Source organism: Branchiostoma lanceolatum, chromosome 5, assembly GCF_035083965.1.
Source record: "Branchiostoma lanceolatum isolate klBraLanc5 chromosome 5, klBraLanc5.hap2, whole genome shotgun sequence".
NCBI lineage: Eukaryota > Metazoa > Chordata > Leptocardii > Amphioxiformes > Branchiostomatidae > Branchiostoma > Branchiostoma lanceolatum.
In genome coordinates this window covers 3850843-3872075 of record NC_089726.1, presented here as the reverse complement: position 1 = coordinate 3872075, position 21233 = coordinate 3850843, and the positions used below count along the sequence as shown (strand labels likewise).

General features: G+C 43.8%; 2 protein-coding genes across 4 annotated transcripts in view; one reads left to right on the top strand and one right to left on the bottom strand.

Moving 5' to 3' along the window:
- The window catches only part of LOC136434485 (inactive cell surface hyaluronidase CEMIP2-like), a 35284-nt gene that overhangs the window by 1546 nt on the left and 12505 nt on the right, over nt 1–21233 (bottom strand). The window lies entirely within an intron of this gene.
- On the top strand, nt 63–21194 carry LOC136434481 (uncharacterized). Of its 3 annotated transcripts, none has more exons than XM_066427300.1 (6): nt 63–1980; nt 2802–3026; nt 3250–11223; nt 12046–12639; nt 20331–20380; nt 20607–21194. In XM_066427300.1, the coding sequence occupies exon 3, from the start codon at nt 3272–3274 to the stop codon at nt 9743–9745; it is 6474 nt and encodes a 2157-aa protein (XP_066283397.1). In that variant the 5' UTR covers nt 63–1980; nt 2802–3026; nt 3250–3271; the 3' UTR covers nt 9746–11223; nt 12046–12639; nt 20331–20380; nt 20607–21194. The 3 variants fall into 3 exon arrangements, with proteins under 3 accessions (XP_066283397.1, XP_066283396.1, XP_066283395.1); XM_066427299.1 differs by having other exon boundaries at nt 2802–11223; nt 12046–12270; nt 12494–12639; XM_066427298.1 differs by having other exon boundaries at nt 2802–11223.

Sequence of the window (21233 nt, the reverse complement as noted above, 5' to 3'; positions counted from 1 at the left end):
ACCTAGTACGCCTGCAGACACATGCACATTGTAGTTATGGGAATGTATGTTAGGCCTTTATTATGTTTAGCCATACCTAGTATGGCTCAACATATTGTTTTTGTTCATGTTCTTCTTCTTCTTCTTCTTCTTCTCCTGCCAAATCTTCAAATGGATTCAACTCCGCCATTTTTAAACCAACCGACCTGAAATTTGGCATGGAGGTAAAGAAAGCAAATACCCTCAGATGATTTTAAAATTGCTTTGAAACAGCCCTTAAAATCATTTTTATGGAGGTTTTTTGGGTCATTTTTATGCAATTTTTATATTTTTGGCTCCTGTGGCCTGGTTTTACAAGCAAATGACCTGACATTCGGTACAGGGGCGCCTTGAACATGTCCCTACAGGATTTCAATCACAATTCTGGTGTACATCACTTCAAAATGCTTCATTTTGGGGACTTTTTGCCCTATTTTAAGACCAAAAAAGAGCGACCAAAAAAGTGCTATCCCCGTTCCACGTTCTAAGGTTCCGCGCGTTCCATCTGCCGTTGGCCAAAGAATCCACGTTCTATCTAAGGTTCCACAGGTTCCATTTGCTGCTGGCCAAAGAACATTTGGGTTACCTGAGGTCATGTTGCAGGAATAGCGCAGCGCACTCCCCTGGGCGCTTTACCCCAACAAGAGGGGTGTTGCCGAGTATACGCCATCAAGATCAGGAACAAGTGAACGACACATTCAAATCAATGGAGCTTATATCATAACAAAAGGTCCATTATTTCATGGGTAAAAATATACTGTATTTGCTCAGGAGCAAATGACATGAAACTAAGCTAGTAGCCTACCGGCGTTATCGTTCGGTAATCATTCTGCAGGGCCGGGCTAAATTGGTAACGACCGGACGCGGACGACGTTAAAAATTCTAGCAGCATCAACCACTAGTCCAAGCTTAGCTTGCCAACGAGTAAAATCACACATTCAAGTAACGGGATTGGTGGCCTTGCTCGTGTTTAACTCATACTGACAATGATAATTTCCATATTGCCGCCGGGAGCCGCTACTAAATCACATTCGTCTTTCCGAGTGTAGCTTCTCTTCCGCCACCTTCCAACACCCGGAAGTTCGCACGCATCAAAACGCTAATAAAGCACGTAGTACGTTGTATCAAGGGGTTTACACACCGTCTACGTTTCAATTAAATTATATTTATATACCCATTAAACATTCAAAATATTTGCAGTGACAAAAATGTAGTTACTCGTTTTGGTATTACATTCTAATGTTTAAAAATCATTTTTAGCGTCTGTTAGCGGTTCTCAACTAGGACCGAAATGTTCATTTGGACCTGTAGGGGTCAGCATCTTAATTGAATGTAAACCGTGTACAGCAATATAAAAACATTCACTACAATTTGCCTAATGCTTTTTGCTTTGTCAAATAATTACAAATAATTGATATATATACACATGAAAAACGGCAAAAATATGACAAGTTGTCGGTAGTGATATTTGATCCCCCCTTATAATAATAGACTATTCTATTTTAGAAATTTGCATAAGTTGGACGTTTTCATTCAAAGTTGGGTGAACGTTTATTGTACGGGACGATTTTATTTTGCATCAAAACAATATTTCATCTAGCAACTTAAAAATAATTATCATTGTAGTCTTTGTATTATACAGTATTATTATTTGCACAACAAAATGAAGTTAACTACGACAATATTATAATATTATTTTGTACACACCCCTCCCACCTTGTCGGACTACGATTTCAACGAGATAGAACGTCAGACGATAATAAACACAGACGTTCTGTTGTTGCATTTGCACGAGGACGTCTTTACTCGAACTCCACGGGCAGTAACTCGTGCCGTCATCTTACTCTTATTTACTAGAGTCTAATTCTACGAAGTTAAACGTTTGGCCAACGTTTAAGCGGTTCAGACTATCAGACACTTTACTGCCGTGATTTTTCGTCAGGAAAGCGTGAGCCGTGCTAGGTAAGTGATGGTCTTTTTTCCTCGCCGAATATTATGTCACTGGAAAATCAACCTGATGGCTGATGGATATTCGTTTGAACTGATAGAAATATATTATCGTAAATAGTATTTGACACGAATTTCCTTCCCTGTAGTTAAAGTTATAGATTACTTTACCCACAAATTTTTACGTCAAGGTCATGAGAATAACTGATTGATACTTTTGTCGAACTACCCATAGCCAACGATATTATTCTTTAGAACATCAATTCGAGAATTTCTTTAGAACATCCATTCGAGAGTTTTGGAAAAAGAACTGGGTTCGGTGTACGAATTTGACATAACGTTACAAGAAGGGCGTTCGACTTCGAGATTATTATATTTAAGCCCACGTGAATTTCGTGATACAACTTTAAAGTAATTCAAAGGGTGTGGGTTTAACGGCCGCGTCAATAGTCAATTTGTCATGCTCAAGATTGTCAACAAGCCTTCAATATATATTTCTAGCCTTCAGTATATACACCACGTGGTCTGTCATGTAAAACATACATACATTGCACCAAAATTTAGGGTAAAGGGTATGAAGGTGTTCACAATATTATCCAGTAGTTAAAACATCGGGGGGGGGGGGGCATTTTTAAGCAAAAAAAGATCATTGACAGGAACATGCTGTCAATTGTGAAAAAAATATTGCCAGCAGCATAGTTTTGTAAGATATTGTGAACATTACATTTTCACAGGTCTTAAACCAGTATATTTATCACAAGTAAAAATGTATGTTTAATGGAAAAGTTCATATCTTCTATGAAATGTTTGTACATTCTAGTACTTTAATTTTTCAGTGGAAATGCCAAGACGCAAAAGTAAGAAATTGCTCAAGAGTTTGAATGCCTGGAGGGCAGAACAGGCAAGTACGACTGAAGCAGAGCCGGAGCCAGCCGCTGATGAGCAGGAAGTAGATGGAGAAGGACAGGATGAAACTGATGAGCTGGAGTATGAGGTAACAAGGCATGATGGAGGGTTCACATTCAACCCATTTACAGATGATGATCAGTTGCAACTGGCAGGTCAGTTGAATCTTTCTGTTGAACAATACATCAATATTGATCACAATATTGAGGAAAGAAACATCCCTTTGAAGACACCTATCAGTACCATTAAGATGGATGGGGATGGGAATTGTTTTTACAGGTCAATAAGCTACCATATTTGTGGCACCGAAGGGTATCATGCCGTAGTAAGACAGCGTTTGATTGAATACATGTCAACCATGTCTGAGGATCTTTGCAGTTTATTAGAACCAGGCCAAACCATGGACCAGTACCTGTCTCGTGAGGGCCGAACCAATCCGCATCCAGCAGATCTTCGTACGTGGGCCACACACGTAGAAATTGATGCAATGGCATTACTACTGGGAAGATGCATCTTTGTGTACGGTAAGCATGGCTACAATTCGGCATGGATGAAATACCCATTAAGGGAAAGTATTTGTGATAGAACCATGTTAGGTGGTAGAAATGCTATATACATACAGAATACAAACGAGATTCACTTTGATGTTGTCACAAGAGTTTTCAGCCCTAGACAGACAAGGAGTATGTCACGTTGCCACAGAGAAGAGGCTACAGTTTTCAGCCCTAGACAGACAAGGAGTATGTCACGTTGCCACAGAGAAGAAGCTACAGATCTAGAGGTCTTAGAAGTTGCCAGAAGCAAGAGAAAGAACACATTGAATGACAACGCTGATGACGACAGGAAAAAGGCCAAACGGGACCAAGAAAGGAAACGGTACCAGGAGGATGAGAAGTATGCCCAGGCCCAACGGGATAGAAAGAAGACACGGTATAGCACAGATGAAGAGCATGCCCAAGAGAAGCGAGACAGAGCACAGGAGCGGTATCACACCGATGAAGAGCATGCCCGGGAGAAGCGAGACAGAGCACAGGAGCGGTATCACACCGATGAAGAGCATGCCCGGGAGAAGCGAGACAGAGCACAGGAGCGGTATCACACCGATGAAGAGCATGCCCGGGAGAAGCGAGACAGAGCACAGGAGCGGTATCACACCGATGAAGAGCATGCCCGGGAGAAGCGAGACAGAGCACAGGAGCGGTATCACACCGATGAAGAGCATGCCCGGGAGAAGCGAGACAAAGCACAGGAGCGGTATCACACCGATGAAGAGCATGCTCGGGAGAAGCGAGACCACGAAAGAGATAGATATCACACAGATCCAAATCACAGAGAATTGAAACAACAAAACCGAGAGAAGAATCAGAATTGCCCAGATGTTAAGAAGGCCATTGAAAAGTTCCAGATCGAATGCAAAATGGGACCAGAATATGTTTGCACTGTATGTCATAGGCTTTTGTTTCGCAAACAAGTAGTAATCTGTAACAGGTCAAACTCAAAGTACGTTCAGGCTGTTAACCACTGTTTTACAGGTACGTATGTTCATCAGTGCAACTTAGACTGCAGCCCAAATGCTTGTCCCACAGCAAACTCATCCAGGGGCCGAGAGTGGATATGTCACTGTTGTCATAGGCACTTGCTTTCTAAAAAGACAATTCCATACGAGGCTCAGAGTAATAAAATGGAGGTCCCAGTAATACCTCCTGAGCTGAACGGTCTCAATACTCTTGAGTCACAACTCATAGCCAAGAGAATACCATTTATGAAAGTTATAGCTCTCCCAAAAGGGGGTCAGAAAGGAGTTGTTGGCCCTGTGACCTGCGTCCCAGCAGATGTGAGCGAAACACATGCAGTCCTTCCCAGAATGCCTACAGAAGCTCTGTTAATCAAGGTGAAACTTAAGAGGAAGCTACAGTACAGTGGGCATCACTTGTATAGACAGATCAGTCCAAAGAAGGTTGATGCTGCTCTGAAATATCTTGTAGAAAATAATGAATACTACCGTGGTACGTCTATAGATGCAGATTGGGCTTTATCTTGGAATGAAGATGGTGGGCTTGTTGAACCATCTGATGCTGAACGTGGAGGCGATGACAACTTTCGTATAACCCCAGAGCACCGTGAGTCTGCCAGTGAGGAGGGGGATGACATGGTAGGGCCAGAGCACCGTGAGCCTGTCAGTGAGGAGGGGGATGACATGGTAGGGCCAGCTGGAGATGCTATGGAAGATGGCGACATGGACAACATTCTTCGACATGTGAATGTTGAAGAAGCGATAGAAGAAGCAGCTCTGAGCGAGGAGGAAATGCTGGACAGCCGCTTGAGGGGACTGCCGCACGATACTTGCCTCCAACCAGTAGACATAGGACAGGATTTTCTTGACCACCACGATGAACGTGTCCTGAGTGTGGCTCCTGGAGAGGGGAAGAGGCCAGTGCGTGTGTTCGAGGAGGTTGGAGGAGAAGCGATGTCTTTCCCTGTTCAATTCCCTACGGGGAAGTTTTCTTTTAATGATAATCGTGATGTACGTGTCACGCCTAGTAAGTACTTCAAGGGGCGTCTTATGGGCGCAGATACGCGGTTTGCAAGGGACCCTTGCTACATATTCTATGCACAATATGTAACAGAGTTGCACTTCATACAATCGAATATTTCCATATCTTTACGCAAGGGTTCGCCGATAACAAGTGATGGTCGTAGAATATCTGCTGGTATGTTGTCAAACAAAGAAGACTTACAGACCATTCTCAAGTCAGATCAAGGGTATCGGTTTCTTCAGCCAGTCAGGGGTACTCCACAATTCTGGGATAAGACGCTAAATGAGTTGTACGCGATGATAAGGCAGCTAGGGATTCCTACGTGGTTCGCTACATTTTCTGCCGCAGATTTGCGATGGCCAGAAGTATTAGAGGCTATTCGACAAGATCATAGTACGGTACCAGCAAGCGAGTTGTCGTGGGAAGAGCGTTGCAACATTTTGAAGAGTAATCCTGTCACCGCTGCTCGCATGTTCGACCACCGGGTCAAGCTGTTTTTCGAGCATCTCATTAAATCTCCATCGCAACCAATCGGTGAGGTAGTCGATACTTTCACCAGGACAGAGTTTCAACAACGTGGAAGTCCACATATCCACTGTTTGTTTTGGGTGAAAGATGCGCCAAAATTGAATGTAAATTCTGAAGAGGAGGTCTGCTCCTTTGTGGACAGATATGTGTGCAGTCAGCTTCCGGACTCAGAGACAGATAAAGAGTTATTTGACATAGTGAGTCAGGTTCAGATGCACCGTAAAGGTCATACATCATCATGCAAGAAAGGTGGCAAGGTCTGTAGGTTTGGATTCCCTAAACCTCCAGTGAAGCAGACATTTCTGTGCAGCCCTGTGGCCAAGCAGGACCTGACCGATGAAGAAAGGACATCCATAGCTGAAAAGGAGCGGCAAGCCGAAGTCATCCTTAAAAAATTCTGGGAAGTATTGGACAAAATCACAGAGCCAGACAAGTGCTCCACTGACGACATTCTCAAGGAGGCACAGCTCACCACTGCACAGTTCTGTGACGCATTGAACTTGATGGCAACCAGGAAGCAAGTAGTGCTCAGGCGTGAGCCAAAGGACATGTGGGTGAACAATTACAATCCGCATCTACTCCGGGCTTGGAATGCTAACATGGACATCCAATATGTTCTTGACCCATACAGTTGTGTCAGGTACATTGTGTCGTATATCAGCAAAGCAGAAAGGGAAATGGGAAAGCTACTCAAACAGGCCCAGAAAGAGGCAAGGGAAGGCAATGAGGATATAGTGAATGAAATGAGAAAAGTTGGCAATGCCTACCTTTACCATAGGGAAGTGAGCGCCCAAGAGGCGGTCTATCGGGTCTGTAGCCTTAAGTTGAAGGATTGTACGAGAGAAGTCACTTTCATACCAACAGATGAGCAAGCTAATCGATTGTCAAAACCTTTGGCAGAAATTCAAAAGCTTGCGAGGGAGGGAAACTGTGACGAAGCTAGCATCTGGATGCCAAGCATTATGGATCGGTACAAGGCAAGACCACCAGAAGAACCCTTCCAATCAATGTGTGCTGCAGAGTTTGTCTCCGAGTACCGCGTCGTTGCATCTTCAGGCAAGCAAGGTAATGGCCAGCAGTCTTCTCGAGGAGAAGAGAAGCATATTCTAAGGGATGATTTGGGGGTTGTACAAAAACGTACAAGATCTAAGCCTGCAATCATTCGCTTTGCCAAATTCAATAAGATGAAAGAGCCAGAGCGATTCTACTTGACATTGCTCAAGTTGTACTTGCCACACTACCTTGACGCGCAGTTGAAACCACCTCAATATGAAAAGTATGAAGAATTCTACTCGGAAGGGTTTGCTCCCTTGTCAGATACAGGGGATAGAGTTAGCGTTGTTGTGAATAGGAACAGGTGTAAGTTTGAGCAAAATGTTGCCGAAATCGAGCAGGCTCGTAAAGACGTGGAAAACAGTGATGGTGTAGAAGACGCTTGGGCCCAGATCTTCCCCGAACTGGAACAAGAAAGACTTGAGTGTCTCGATAGGAGAGCCAGAAATGAAGTGAATGAGGATAATGAAGGCACGGAGGATGACATTCCTGACCTTGCACCAACTAACAAGTCCAAAGAGAAAAGCTTTACCCTAGAATCCTGCCAGACGAAGGTCTCCTCAAAAGATGCGATTCCCATGATGCAGTCACTCAACCCGATGCAACAGAATGTCTTCTATTTTGTACGTAAGTGGTGCATGGAGACTGCACAGGGAAAGCGACCAGATCCCTTCCGTATTTTTGTAACGGGCGGTGCGGGGACTGGAAAGAGCCATCTTATCAAATGCATCTATTATGAGGCTACCAGGTTACTACAACAGACACAGGAAAACCCTGACAGTCCCTCGGTCCTTCTTACGGCACCGACGGGAACGGCTGCGTTCAACATAGGGGGAAGCACCGTTCACCACGCGTTCCACCTGATACGTGTTACGAAGACTTATCAGCCCCTGTCTGAAAGTACCCTGAACACTTTGCGTGCGCAGTATGAAAGCCTCAAAATTGTAATTGTAGATGAAGTGTCAATGGTGGACAAAAAGCTCATGTCCTCTATTCATGGTCGATTGAGTCAGCTGACACACGGGAGGCCAAATGCAGACTTTGGAAATGTGAGCATCTTGGCAGTGGGTGACATGTATCAGATACCTCCAGTCCTGGGAGAAAGTCTCTACAGGAAAGGAGATTGGTGTGACTTGTGGAATAAAAACTTTGAAGTTGTAGAACTTGAGGAAATCATGAGGCAGAAGGATGATGCTGCCTTTGCAAAGCTTTTGAATAGAATGAGAGTAAAGGGAAAAAAAGACAAACTTTCGGATGAAGATGACAACACTCTGTCATCAAGGGTGCTAGCAGTAGACTTTGCATCGGATGATTATCCTAAAGATGCACTGCACATCTTTTCCACCACTCCAGCTGTTGCAGAGCATAATGACAAGATGTTGAATCTCAGGTGTTCAGATATTAGATGTTTTGAAGCCTCCGACTTCGTCAAAGATCCCACCACGGGTTCAATGACAAAGCGACATCTGTCACTAGGGGGGAAAAATGACCTCCCCGACACGGTCAAAGTTGCAGTCGGTGCGCGGGTCATGCTTTGTAGAAATGTCAATGTCGAGGATGGTCTAGTGAATGGTGCGTTTGGAACAGTGACTGGTGTGATAGGTGGTCAGAATGCTGCAGGTGATGTTGCAACTGTCTTCGTTCAGTTTGATAACTCGAAAGCAGGTGCTCTCGAAAGGCAAAGAAGTGCAGTTCCTAGCAACCTACCCGACAATTCAGTGCCAATACGTCAGATTGAGGACAACTTGAACAATCGTAGTAAAGCCAAACGTTACCAGATTCCCCTCAAGCTAGCTTGGGCCTGTACAGTACATAAAGTACAGGGCATGACTGTACCTGAAGTAGTTGTCTCGATGAAAAAAATGTTTGCATCAGGTATGTCGTATGTGGCATTAAGCAGGGTTTGTTCCATAGGCGGTCTATTCATCACAGACTACAAGCAGGAGTCTATCTATTGTGATGGGGAAGTGCAGGGGGCAGTCAATAAGATGAAGCACTTCGAATTTGTATCCAACCCGTTTGCAACTGTTGGTAACAGCTCTGCAAAAGAAGTCCTCAAGTTGAACATTGTCCATCACAACACCGAAGGACTTGTAAGTCACTTTAAAAGTCTAAAGTCTACATGTTTGGTCAATGCTGATATCATATGTCTGACTGAGACATGGCTATCAGAGAATGTGCAGTCCTCTCAGGTGCAGTTGGACGGTTTTAGCATGTTTCGCAAAGATAGGTCAAGAGGGCATGCTGGCGAGGAAGGTTCTAGTGTGACAATTAATTCCCCTCATGGAGGTGTGGCAGTGTATGTCCGTGATGTATACGGGTGTGAAGAAATTCACATCCCAGATGATATCAACCTAGAATGTGTGGCTATGCAGGTTTCTGCTGACTGCACGAAACATCTCATTGTAGCCATTTATAGACCGCCAAATGTGCGCAAAGACCCATTCGTATCCAGTTTGGATAGACTGTTGCATCACTTGTCTTCAGTGGAAAGAAATAGCACAGTCATTCTTGGTGACTTCAATGAAAATTTGAAGTCAAGTGAGGAAAACAAAAAGATTCTATCATTTTTTATGAGAAGTCACTATCAACAGTTGATAGAGGCTCCTACAACTGCGAAAGGAACTCTCATAGATCATGTGTATATTTCAGCATCATCAGCCACTGTCCATCATGGAGTGATACAGACATTCTATAGCTACCATGATGCTGTCTACTGTATATTGTGTGATGATGAAGATCAGTGTGAAGACTAAGGCAAGGTTCTGCCTTTGCCAAACCTGTTGGTTGACAAGAGGAAATAAAAATGACCTGGCAAGGGGGAGCCTGGTGGGTGCTCCATGACTGGGAGCCTGTGAATGTCATATTGCACCAGCGTCTGCCCTTGTCACCCGGCACATTTGGTGGTGGCAAGGGAGATGGGGAAGGACAAAGTGTCCCGCTCCGCTCTTGCCAAAATAACCTGGCAAGGGGGAGCCTGGTGGGTGCTCCATGACTGGGAGCCTGTGAATGTCATATTGCACCAGCGTCTGCCCTTGTCACCCGGCACATTTGGTGGTGGCAAGGGAGATGGGGAAGGACAAAGTGTCCCGCTCCGCTCTTGCCAAAATAACCTGGCAAGGGGGAGCCTGGTGGGTGCTCCATGACTGGGAGCCTGTGAATGACATATTTGCACCAGCGTCTGCCCTTGTCACCCGGCACATTTGGTGGTGGCAAGGGAGATGGGGAAGGACAAAGTGTCCCGCTCCGCTCTTGCCAATGATAATTTCCATATTGCCGCCGGGAGCCGCTACTAAATCACATTCGTCTTTCCGAGTGTAGCTTCTCTTCCGCCACCTTCCAACACCCGGAAGTTCGCACGCATCAAAACGCTAATAAAGCACGTAGTACGTTGTATCAAGGGGTTTACACACCGTCTACGTTTCAATTAAATTATATTTATATACCCATTAAACATTCAAAATATTTGCAGTGACAAAAATGTAGTTACTCGTTTTGGTATTACATTCTAATGTTTAAAAATCATTTTTAGCGTCTGTTAGCGGTTCTCAACTAGGACCGAAATGTTCATTTGGACCTGTAGGGGTCAGCATCTTAATTGAATGTAAACCGTGTACAGCAATATAAAAACATTCACTACAATTTGCCTAATGCTTTTTGCTTTGTCAAATAATTACAAATAATTGATATATATACACATGAAAAACGGCAAAAATATGACAAGTTGTCGGTAGTGATATTTGATCCCCCCTTATAATAATAGACTATTCTATTTTAGAAATTTGCATAAGTTGGACGTTTTCATTCAAAGTTGGGTGAACGTTTATTGTACGGGACGATTTTATTTTGCATCAAAACAATATTTCATCTAGCAACTTAAAAATAATTATCATTGTAGTCTTTGTATTATACAGTATTATTATTTGCACAACAAAATGAAGTTAACTACGACAATATTATAATATTATTTTGTACACACCCCTCCCACCTTGTCGGACTACGATTTCAACGAGATAGAACGTCAGACGATAATAAACACAGACGTTCTGTTGTTGCATTTGCACGAGGACGTCTTTACTCGAACTCCACGGGCAGTAACTCGTGCCGTCATCTTACTCTTATTTACTAGAGTCTAATTCTACGAAGTTAAACGTTTGGCCAACGTTTAAGCGGTTCAGACTATCAGACACTTTACTGCCGTGATTTTTCGTCAGGAAAGCGTGAGCCGTGCTAGGTAAGTGATGGTCTTTTTTCCTCGCCGAATATTATGTCACTGGAAAATCAACCTGATGGCTGATGGATATTCGTTTGAACTGATAGAAATATATTATCGTAAATAGTATTTGACACGAATTTCCTTCCCTGTAGTTAAAGTTATAGATTACTTTACCCACAAATTTTTACGTCAAGGTCATGAGAATAACTGATTGATACTTTTGTCGAACTACCCATAGCCAACGATATTATTCTTTAGAACATCAATTCGAGAATTTCTTTAGAACATCCATTCGAGAGTTTTGGAAAAAGAACTGGGTTCGGTGTACGAATTTGACATAACGTTACAAGAAGGGCGTTCGACTTCGAGATTATTATATTTAAGCCCACGTGAATTTCGTGATACAACTTTAAAGTAATTCAAAGGGTGTGGGTTTAACGGCCGCGTCAATAGTCAATTTGTCATGCTCAAGATTGTCAACAAGCCTTCAATATATATTTCTAGCCTTCAGTATATACACCACGTGGTCTGTCATGTAAAACATACATACATTGCACCAAAATTTAGGGTAAAGGGTATGAAGGTGTTCACAATATTATCCAGTAGTTAAAACATCGGGGGGGGGGGGGGCATTTTTAAGCAAAAAAAGATCATTGACAGGAACATGCTGTCAATTGTGAAAAAAATATTGCCAGCAGCATAGTTTTGTAAGATATTGTGAACATTACATTTTCACAGGTCTTAAACCAGTATATTTATCACAAGTAAAAATGTATGTTTAATGGAAAAGTTCATATCTTCTATGAAATGTTTGTACATTCTAGTACTTTAATTTTTCAGTGGAAATGCCAAGACGCAAAAGTAAGAAATTGCTCAAGAGTTTGAATGCCTGGAGGGCAGAACAGGCAAGTACGACTGAAGCAGAGCCGGAGCCAGCCGCTGATGAGCAGGAAGTAGATGGAGAAGGACAGGATGAAACTGATGAGCTGGAGTATGAGGTAACAAGGCATGATGGAGGGTTCACATTCAACCCATTTACAGATGATGATCAGTTGCAACTGGCAGGTCAGTTGAATCTTTCTGTTGAACAATACATCAATATTGATCACAATATTGAGGAAAGAAACATCCCTTTGAAGACACCTATCAGTACCATTAAGATGGATGGGGATGGGAATTGTTTTTACAGGTCAATAAGCTACCATATTTGTGGCACCGAAGGGTATCATGCCGTAGTAAGACAGCGTTTGATTGAATACATGTCAACCATGTCTGAGGATCTTTGCAGTTTATTAGAACCAGGCCAAACCATGGACCAGTACCTGTCTCGTGAGGGCCGAACCAATCCGCATCCAGCAGATCTTCGTACGTGGGCCACACACGTAGAAATTGATGCAATGGCATTACTACTGGGAAGATGCATCTTTGTGTACGGTAAGCATGGCTACAATTCGGCATGGATGAAATACCCATTAAGGGAAAGTATTTGTGATAGAACCATGTTAGGTGGTAGAAATGCTATATACATACAGAATACAAACGAGATTCACTTTGATGTTGTCACAAGAGTTTTCAGCCCTAGACAGACAAGGAGTATGTCACGTTGCCACAGAGAAGAGGCTACAGTTTTCAGCCCTAGACAGACAAGGAGTATGTCACGTTGCCACAGAGAAGAAGCTACAGATCTAGAGGTCTTAGAAGTTGCCAGAAGCAAGAGAAAGAACACATTGAATGACAACGCTGATGACGACAGGAAAAAGGCCAAACGGGACCAAGAAAGGAAACGGTACCAGGAGGATGAGAAGTATGCCCAGGCCCAACGGGATAGAAAGAAGACACGGTATAGCACAGATGAAGAGCATGCCCAAGAGAAGCGAGACAGAGCACAGGAGCGGTATCACACCGATGAAGAGCATGCCCGGGAGAAGCGAGACAGAGCACAGGAGCGGTATCACACCGATGAAGAGCATGCCCGGGAGAAGCGAGACAGAGCACAGGAGCGGTATCACACCGATGAAGAGCATGCCCGGGAGAAGCGAGACAGAGCACAGGAGCGGTATCACACCGATGAAGAGCATGCCCGGGAGAAGCGAGACAGAGCACAGGAGCGGTATCACACCGATGAAGAGCATGCCCGGGAGAAGCGAGACAAAGCACAGGAGCGGTATCACACCGATGAAGAGCATGCTCGGGAGAAGCGAGACCACGAAAGAGATAGATATCACACAGATCCAAATCACAGAGAATTGAAACAACAAAACCGAGAGAAGAATCAGAATTGCCCAGATGTTAAGAAGGCCATTGAAAAGTTCCAGATCGAATGCAAAATGGGACCAGAATATGTTTGCACTGTATGTCATAGGCTTTTGTTTCGCAAACAAGTAGTAATCTGTAACAGGTCAAACTCAAAGTACGTTCAGGCTGTTAACCACTGTTTTACAGGTACGTATGTTCATCAGTGCAACTTAGACTGCAGCCCAAATGCTTGTCCCACAGCAAACTCATCCAGGGGCCGAGAGTGGATATGTCACTGTTGTCATAGGCACTTGCTTTCTAAAAAGACAATTCCATACGAGGCTCAGAGTAATAAAATGGAGGTCCCAGTAATACCTCCTGAGCTGAACGGTCTCAATACTCTTGAGTCACAACTCATAGCCAAGAGAATACCATTTATGAAAGTTATAGCTCTCCCAAAAGGGGGTCAGAAAGGAGTTGTTGGCCCTGTGACCTGCGTCCCAGCAGATGTGAGCGAAACACATGCAGTCCTTCCCAGAATGCCTACAGAAGCTCTGTTAATCAAGGTGAAACTTAAGAGGAAGCTACAGTACAGTGGGCATCACTTGTATAGACAGATCAGTCCAAAGAAGGTTGATGCTGCTCTGAAATATCTTGTAGAAAATAATGAATACTACCGTGGTACGTCTATAGATGCAGATTGGGCTTTATCTTGGAATGAAGATGGTGGGCTTGTTGAACCATCTGATGCTGAACGTGGAGGCGATGACAACTTTCGTATAACCCCAGAGCACCGTGAGTCTGCCAGTGAGGAGGGGGATGACATGGTAGGGCCAGAGCACCGTGAGCCTGTCAGTGAGGAGGGGGATGACATGGTAGGGCCAGCTGGAGATGCTATGGAAGATGACGACATGGACAACATTCTTCGACATGTGAATGTTGAAGAAGCGATAGAAGAAGCAGCTCTGAGCGAGGAGGAAATGCTGGACAGCCGCTTGAGGGGACTGCCGCACGATACTTGCCTCCAACCAGTAGACATAGGACAGGATTTTCTTGACCACCACGATGAACGTGTCCTGAGTGTGGCTCCTGGAGAGGGGAAGAGGCCAGTGCGTGTGTTCGAGGAGGTTGGAGGAGAAGCGATGTCTTTCCCTGTTCAATTCCCTACGGGGAAGTTTTCTTTTAATGATAATCGTGATGTACGTGTCACGCCTAGTAAGTACTTCAAGGGGCGTCTTATGGGCGCAGATACGCGGTTTGCAAGGGACCCTTGCTACATATTCTATGCACAATATGTAACAGAGTTGCACTTCATACAATCGAATATTTCCATATCTTTACGCAAGGGTTCGCCGATAACAAGTGATGGTCGTAGAATATCTGCTGGTATGTTGTCAAACAAAGAAGACTTACAGACCATTCTCAAGTCAGATCAAGGGTATCGGTTTCTTCAGCCAGTCAGGGGTACTCCACAATTCTGGGATAAGACGCTAAATGAGTTGTACGCGATGATAAGGCAGCTAGGGATTCCTACGTGGTTCGCTACATTTTCTGCCGCAGACTTGCGATGGCCAGAAGTATTAGAGGCTATTCGACAAGATCATAGTACGGTACCAGCAAGCGAGTTGTCGTGGGAAGAGCGTTGCAACATTTTGAAGAGTAATCCTGTCACCGCTGCTCGCATGTTCGACCACCGGGTCAAGCTGTTTTTCGAGCATCTCATTAAATCTCCATCGCAACCAATCGGTGAGGTAGTCGATACTTTCACCAGGACAGAGTTTCAACAACGTGGAAGTCCACATATCCACTGTTTGTTTTGGGTGAAAGATGCGCCAAAATTGAATGTAAATTCTGAAGAGGAGGTCTGCTCCTTTGTGGACAGATATGTGTGCAGTCAGCTTCCGGACTCAGAGACAGATAAAGAGTTATTTGACATAGTGAGTCAGGTTCAGATGCACCGTAAAGGTCATACATCATCATGCAAGAAAGGTGGCAAGGTCTGTAGGTTTGGATTCCCTAAACCTCCAGTGAAGCAGACATTTCTGTGCAGCCCTGTGGCCAAGCAGGACCTGACCGATGAAGAAAGGACATCCATAGCTGAAAAGGAGCGGCAAGCCGAAGTCATCCTTAAAAAATTCTGGGAAGTATTGGACAAAATCACAGAGCCAGACAAGTGCTCCACTGACGACATTCTCAAGGAGGCACAGCTCACCACTGCACAGTTCTGTGACGCATTGAACTTGATGGCAACCAGGAAGCAAGTAGTGCTCAGGCGTGAGCCAAAGGACATGTGGGTGAACAATTACAATCCGCATCTACTCCGGGCTTGGAATGCTAACATGGACATCCAATATGTTCTTGACCCATACAGTTGTGTCAGGTACATTGTGTCGTATATCAGCAAAGCAGAAAGGGAAATGGGAAAGCTACTCAAACAGGCCCAGAAAGAGGCAAGGGAAGGCAATGAGGATATAGTGAATGAAATGAGAAAAGTTGGCAATGCCTACCTTTACCATAGGGAAGTGAGCGCCCAAGAGGCGGTCTATCGGGTCTGTAGCCTTAAGTTGAAGGATTGTACGAGAGAAGTCACTTTCATACCAACAGATGAGCAAGCTAATCGATTGTCAAAACCTTTGGCAGAAATTCAAAAGCTTGCGAGGGAGGGAAACTGTGACGAAGCTAGCATCTGGATGCCAAGCATTATGGATCGGTACAAGGCAAGACCACCAGAAGAACCCTTCCAATCAATGTGTGCTGCAGAGTTTGTCTCCGAGTACCGCGTCGTTGCATCTTCAGGCAAGCAAGGTAATGGCCAGCAGTCTTCTCGAGGAGAAGAGAAGCATATTCTAAGGGATGATTTGGGGGTTGTACAAAAACGTACAAGATCTAAGCCTGCAATCATTCGCTTTGCCAAATTCAATAAGATGAAAGAGCCAGAGCGATTCTACTTGACATTGCTCAAGTTGTACTTGCCACACTACCTTGACGCGCAGTTGAAACCACCTCAATATGAAAAGTATGAAGAATTCTACTCGGAAGGGTTTGCTCCCTTGTCAGATACAGGGGATAGAGTTAGCGTTGTTGTGAATAGGAACAGGTGTAAGTTTGAGCAAAATGTTGCCGAAATCGAGCAGGCTCGTAAAGACGTGGAAAACAGTGATGGTGTAGAAGACGCTTGGGCCCAGATCTTCCCCGAACTGGAACAAGAAAGACTTGAGTGTCTCGATAGGAGAGCCAGAAATGAAGTGAATGAGGATAATGAAGGCACGGAGGATGACATTCCTGACCTTGCACCAACTAACAAGTCCAAAGAGAAAAGCTTTACCCTAGAATCCTGCCAGACGAAGGTCTCCTCAAAAGATGCGATTCCCATGATGCAGTCACTCAACCCGATGCAACAGAATGTCTTCTATTTTGTACGTAAGTGGTGCATGGAGACTGCACAGGGAAAGCGACCAGATCCCTTCCGTATTTTTGTAACGGGCGGTGCGGGGACTGGAAAGAGCCATCTTATCAAATGCATCTATTATGAGGCTACCAGGTTACTACAACAGACACAGGAAAACCCTGACAGTCCCTCGGTCCTTCTTACGGCACCGACGGGAACGGCTGCGTTCAACATAGGGGGAAGCACCGTTCACCACGCGTTCCACCTGATACGTGTTACGAAGACTTATCAGCCCCTGTCTGAAAGTACCCTGAACACTTTGCGTGCGCAGTATGAAAGCCTCAAAATTGTAATTGTAGATGAAGTGTCAATGGTGGACAAAAAGCTCATGTCCTCTATTCATGGTCGATTGAGTCAGCTGACACACGGGAGGCCAAATGCAGACTTTGGAAATGTGAGCATCTTGGCAGTGGGTGACATGTATCAGATACCTCCAGTCCTGGGAGAAAGTCTCTACAGGAAAGGAGATTGGTGTGACTTGTGGAATAAAAACTTTGAAGTTGTAGAACTTGAGGAAATCATGAGGCAGAAGGATGATGCTGCCTTTGCAAAGCTTTTGAATAGAATGAGAGTAAAGGGAAAAAAAGACAAACTTTCGGATGAAGATGACAACACTCTGTCATCAAGGGTGCTAGCAGTAGACTTTGCATCGGATGATTATCCTAAAGATGCACTGCACATCTTTTCCACCACTCCAGCTGTTGCAGAGCATAATGACAAGATGTTGAATCTCAGGTGTTCAGATATTAGATGTTTTGAAGCCTCCGACTTCGTCAAAGATCCCACCACGGGTTCAATGACAAAGCGACATCTGTCACTAGGGGGGAAAAATGACCTCCCCGACACGGTCAAAGTTGCAGTCGGTGCGCGGGTCATGCTTTGTAGAAATGTCAATGTCGAGGATGGTCTAGTGAATGGTGCGTTTGGAACAGTGACTGGTGTGATAGGTGGTCAGAATGCTGCAGGTGATGTTGCAACTGTCTTCGTTCAGTTTGATAACTCGAAAGCAGGTGCTCTCGAAAGGCAAAGAAGTGCAGTTCCTAGCAACCTACCCGACAATTCAGTGCCAATACGTCAGATTGAGGACAACTTGAACAATCGTAGTAAAGCCAAACGTTACCAGATTCCCCTCAAGCTAGCTTGGGCCTGTACAGTACATAAAGTACAGGGCATGACTGTACCTGAAGTAGTTGTCTCGATGAAAAAAATGTTTGCATCAGGTATGTCGTATGTGGCATTAAGCAGGGTTTGTTCCATAGGCGGTCTATTCATCACAGACTACAAGCAGGAGTCTATCTATTGTGATGGGGAAGTGCAGGGGGCAGTCAATAAGATGAAGCACTTCGAATTTGTATCCAACCCGTTTGCAACTGTTGGTAACAGCTCTGCAAAAGAAGTCCTCAAGTTGAACATTGTCCATCACAACACCGAAGGACTTGTAAGTCACTTTAAAAGTCTAAAGTCTACATGTTTGGTCAATGCTGATATCATATGTCTGACTGAGACATGGCTATCAGAGAATGTGCAGTCCTCTCAGGTGCAGTTGGACGGTTTTAGCATGTTTCGCAAAGATAGGTCAAGAGGGCATGCTGGCGAGGAAGGTTCTAGTGTGACAATTAATTCCCCTCATGGAGGTGTGGCAGTGTATGTCCGTGATGTATACGGGTGTGAAGAAATTCACATCCCAGATGATATCAACCTAGAATGTGTGGCTATGCAGGTTTCTGCTGACTGCACGAAACATCTCATTGTAGCCATTTATAGACCGCCAAATGTGCGCAAAGACCCATTCGTATCCAGTTTGGATAGACTGTTGCATCACTTGTCTTCAGTGGAAAGAAATAGCACAGTCATTCTTGGTGACTTCAATGAAAATTTGAAGTCAAGTGAGGAAAACAAAAAGATTCTATCATTTTTTATGAGAAGTCACTATCAACAGTTGATAGAGGCTCCTACAACTGCGAAAGGAACTCTCATAGATCATGTGTATATTTCAGCATCATCAGCCACTGTCCATCATGGAGTGATACAGACATTCTATAGCTACCATGATGCTGTCTACTGTATATTGTGTGATGATGAAGATCAGTGTGAAGACTAAGGCAAGGTTCTGCCTTTGCCAAACCTGTTGGTTGACAAGAGGAAATAAAAATGACCTGGCAAGGGGGAGCCTGGTGGGTGCTCCATGACTGGGAGCCTGTGAATGTCATATTGCACCAGCGTCTGCCCTTGTCACCCGGCACATTTGGTGGTGGCAAGGGAGATGGGGAAGGACAAAGTGTCCCGCTCCGCTCTTGCCAAAATAACCTGGCAAGGGGGAGCCTGGTGGGTGCTCCATGACTGGGAGCCTGTGAATGTCATATTGCACCAGCGTCTGCCCTTGTCACCCGGCACATTTGGTGGTGGCAAGGGAGATGGGGAAGGACAAAGTGTCCCGCTCCGCTCTTGCCAAAATAACCTGGCAAGGGGGAGCCTGGTGGGTGCTCCATGACTGGGAGCCTGTGAATGACATATTTGCACCAGCGTCTGCCCTTGTCACCCGGCACATTTGGTGGTGGCAAGGGAGATGGGGAAGGACAAAGTGTCCCGCTCCGCTCTTGCCAAAATAACCTGGCAAGGGGGAGCCTGGTGGGTGCTCAATGACAGTGTAGCCTGAGTACCAACCTCCGTAGTGACCGCTGGCTCCAAAAAATTCGCTTGCTAACCTAGCAAGCGAATTTTTTTAAGCCAGCGGTCACTACGGAGGTTGGTACTCAGGCTAATGACTGTGAGCCTTTGAATGACATATTTGCACCAGCTTCCCACCTTGACATCCCACACATTTAGTGGGGGATGGGAGCATTGGGAAATACCTAGCCAAGGGGGAGCCAGATGGATGCTCCATGATCAGAAGCCTTGTTGATTTAAGAATAATCCATGTCAATACTTTTCTGTTACTGCCAATTTGTCATTTGCTTTTGTTATTATTAGAATGTTATATCAAATCTCAGGTCATGTTGCTTGATTATGGTTTTTATATCATTCATTTCATTTAAGTGTTCCTCCTGTCAGTTTTACCTTGCTTGTGCAATATTGTACGAGTAAATGTATTCATATCTCTGTCATTGTCATAATCCATTGAAAAGCATTCTGCATAACATTTTGAGAGGTCACCAGTCAGCAGCCCCAGCAGCAATACATCACGACGACCAAAAAAAGAGCTCAGTGAAACAAATATATTTCATATTGACTGAATACTTTTTAATTTTCAAATGTTTTATTTGAATTGATCAAATACTTATTATTTTATTTTATTCTATATATTCTATATATCGTTATCATTTTCCCATTATTTTTAAAGCATTTTCCATAACATCTAAGGAGGTGTCCACTTAGGCACTCTTGACAGTGATATTAGTGTACATAAAAATGAATAAAGTGTCTCTATTTCTTGAATTCTCAGATAATAAGGGGTAAAACCAGTTAGAAGATCACCTTCATGGCATACAAGAGGTAAGGCCTGTTTTCTTCTAACACTATCCTTACATATAGGTGATATGTGTGAAGGCACTGGTCCAACATGGGCATCCCCCAAACCAAAATTGTTTTCTTCTGAGACAGTAGACTCAATATGTGTGTTTTTTTCTAAATTTATCATGTCGTTGTTCAACGATTGTACTCTGCCTTGACATAGTTACCAAATCTCATTCTCCTGTTTCTGTCCTACAAATACATGTAGGACTCCTCCGAGATGGAAGCAGAACTTGGTCCATGAGAAACCGGATGGGGATGGAGCAGACATACCCGGATTGCAACTAATTCTTGGATTATGTATATTTTGACACAATTGTACAGTTTCCTTTTTATTTTGCAATTTGGGCTTCAATATGTACATATTTTTGTCATTTACATACATACATACATGCAATAAGATTGTGATATGAGTTTCAATTTCTGTAAGTAACGCTGTCTGGATTGGTAGTGGGTTTTTTTTAAACTGTATCTTTTCATATGACCAAGTATACAAAAAAAAAAGATTTTGGGACAATCTTTTTATTATTTCTTAGAACCATTTACGTACATGCGATAAAATTGTGAGAAAAGTATAAATTTACAATTTTGTAAGTAAAGCTCTCTAGTAGAGTTGCATAATATTGTATCTTTGCATATAGTGTATAATATTGTATGTTTGCAAATTTTCTCATGGTGTTGCTTAGTCGCACAGTATTGTATCTTTACTTACATGTATAGTGTATAGTATTGTATTGTATCATGTTCAAGCATGTTGATGAATGTATTTGAAGAATAAATAGATCTTGGGACAGTCTTTTAATGTCCATTTCTGCAAAATGTCATTTTTTGCCCT

Excerpts from the sequence above, each read along its gene's own strand:
- LOC136434481 (XM_066427299.1), top strand. The coding sequence starts at position 2,807 with ATGCCAAGACGCAAAAGTAAGAAATTGCTCAAGAGTTTGAATGCCTGG.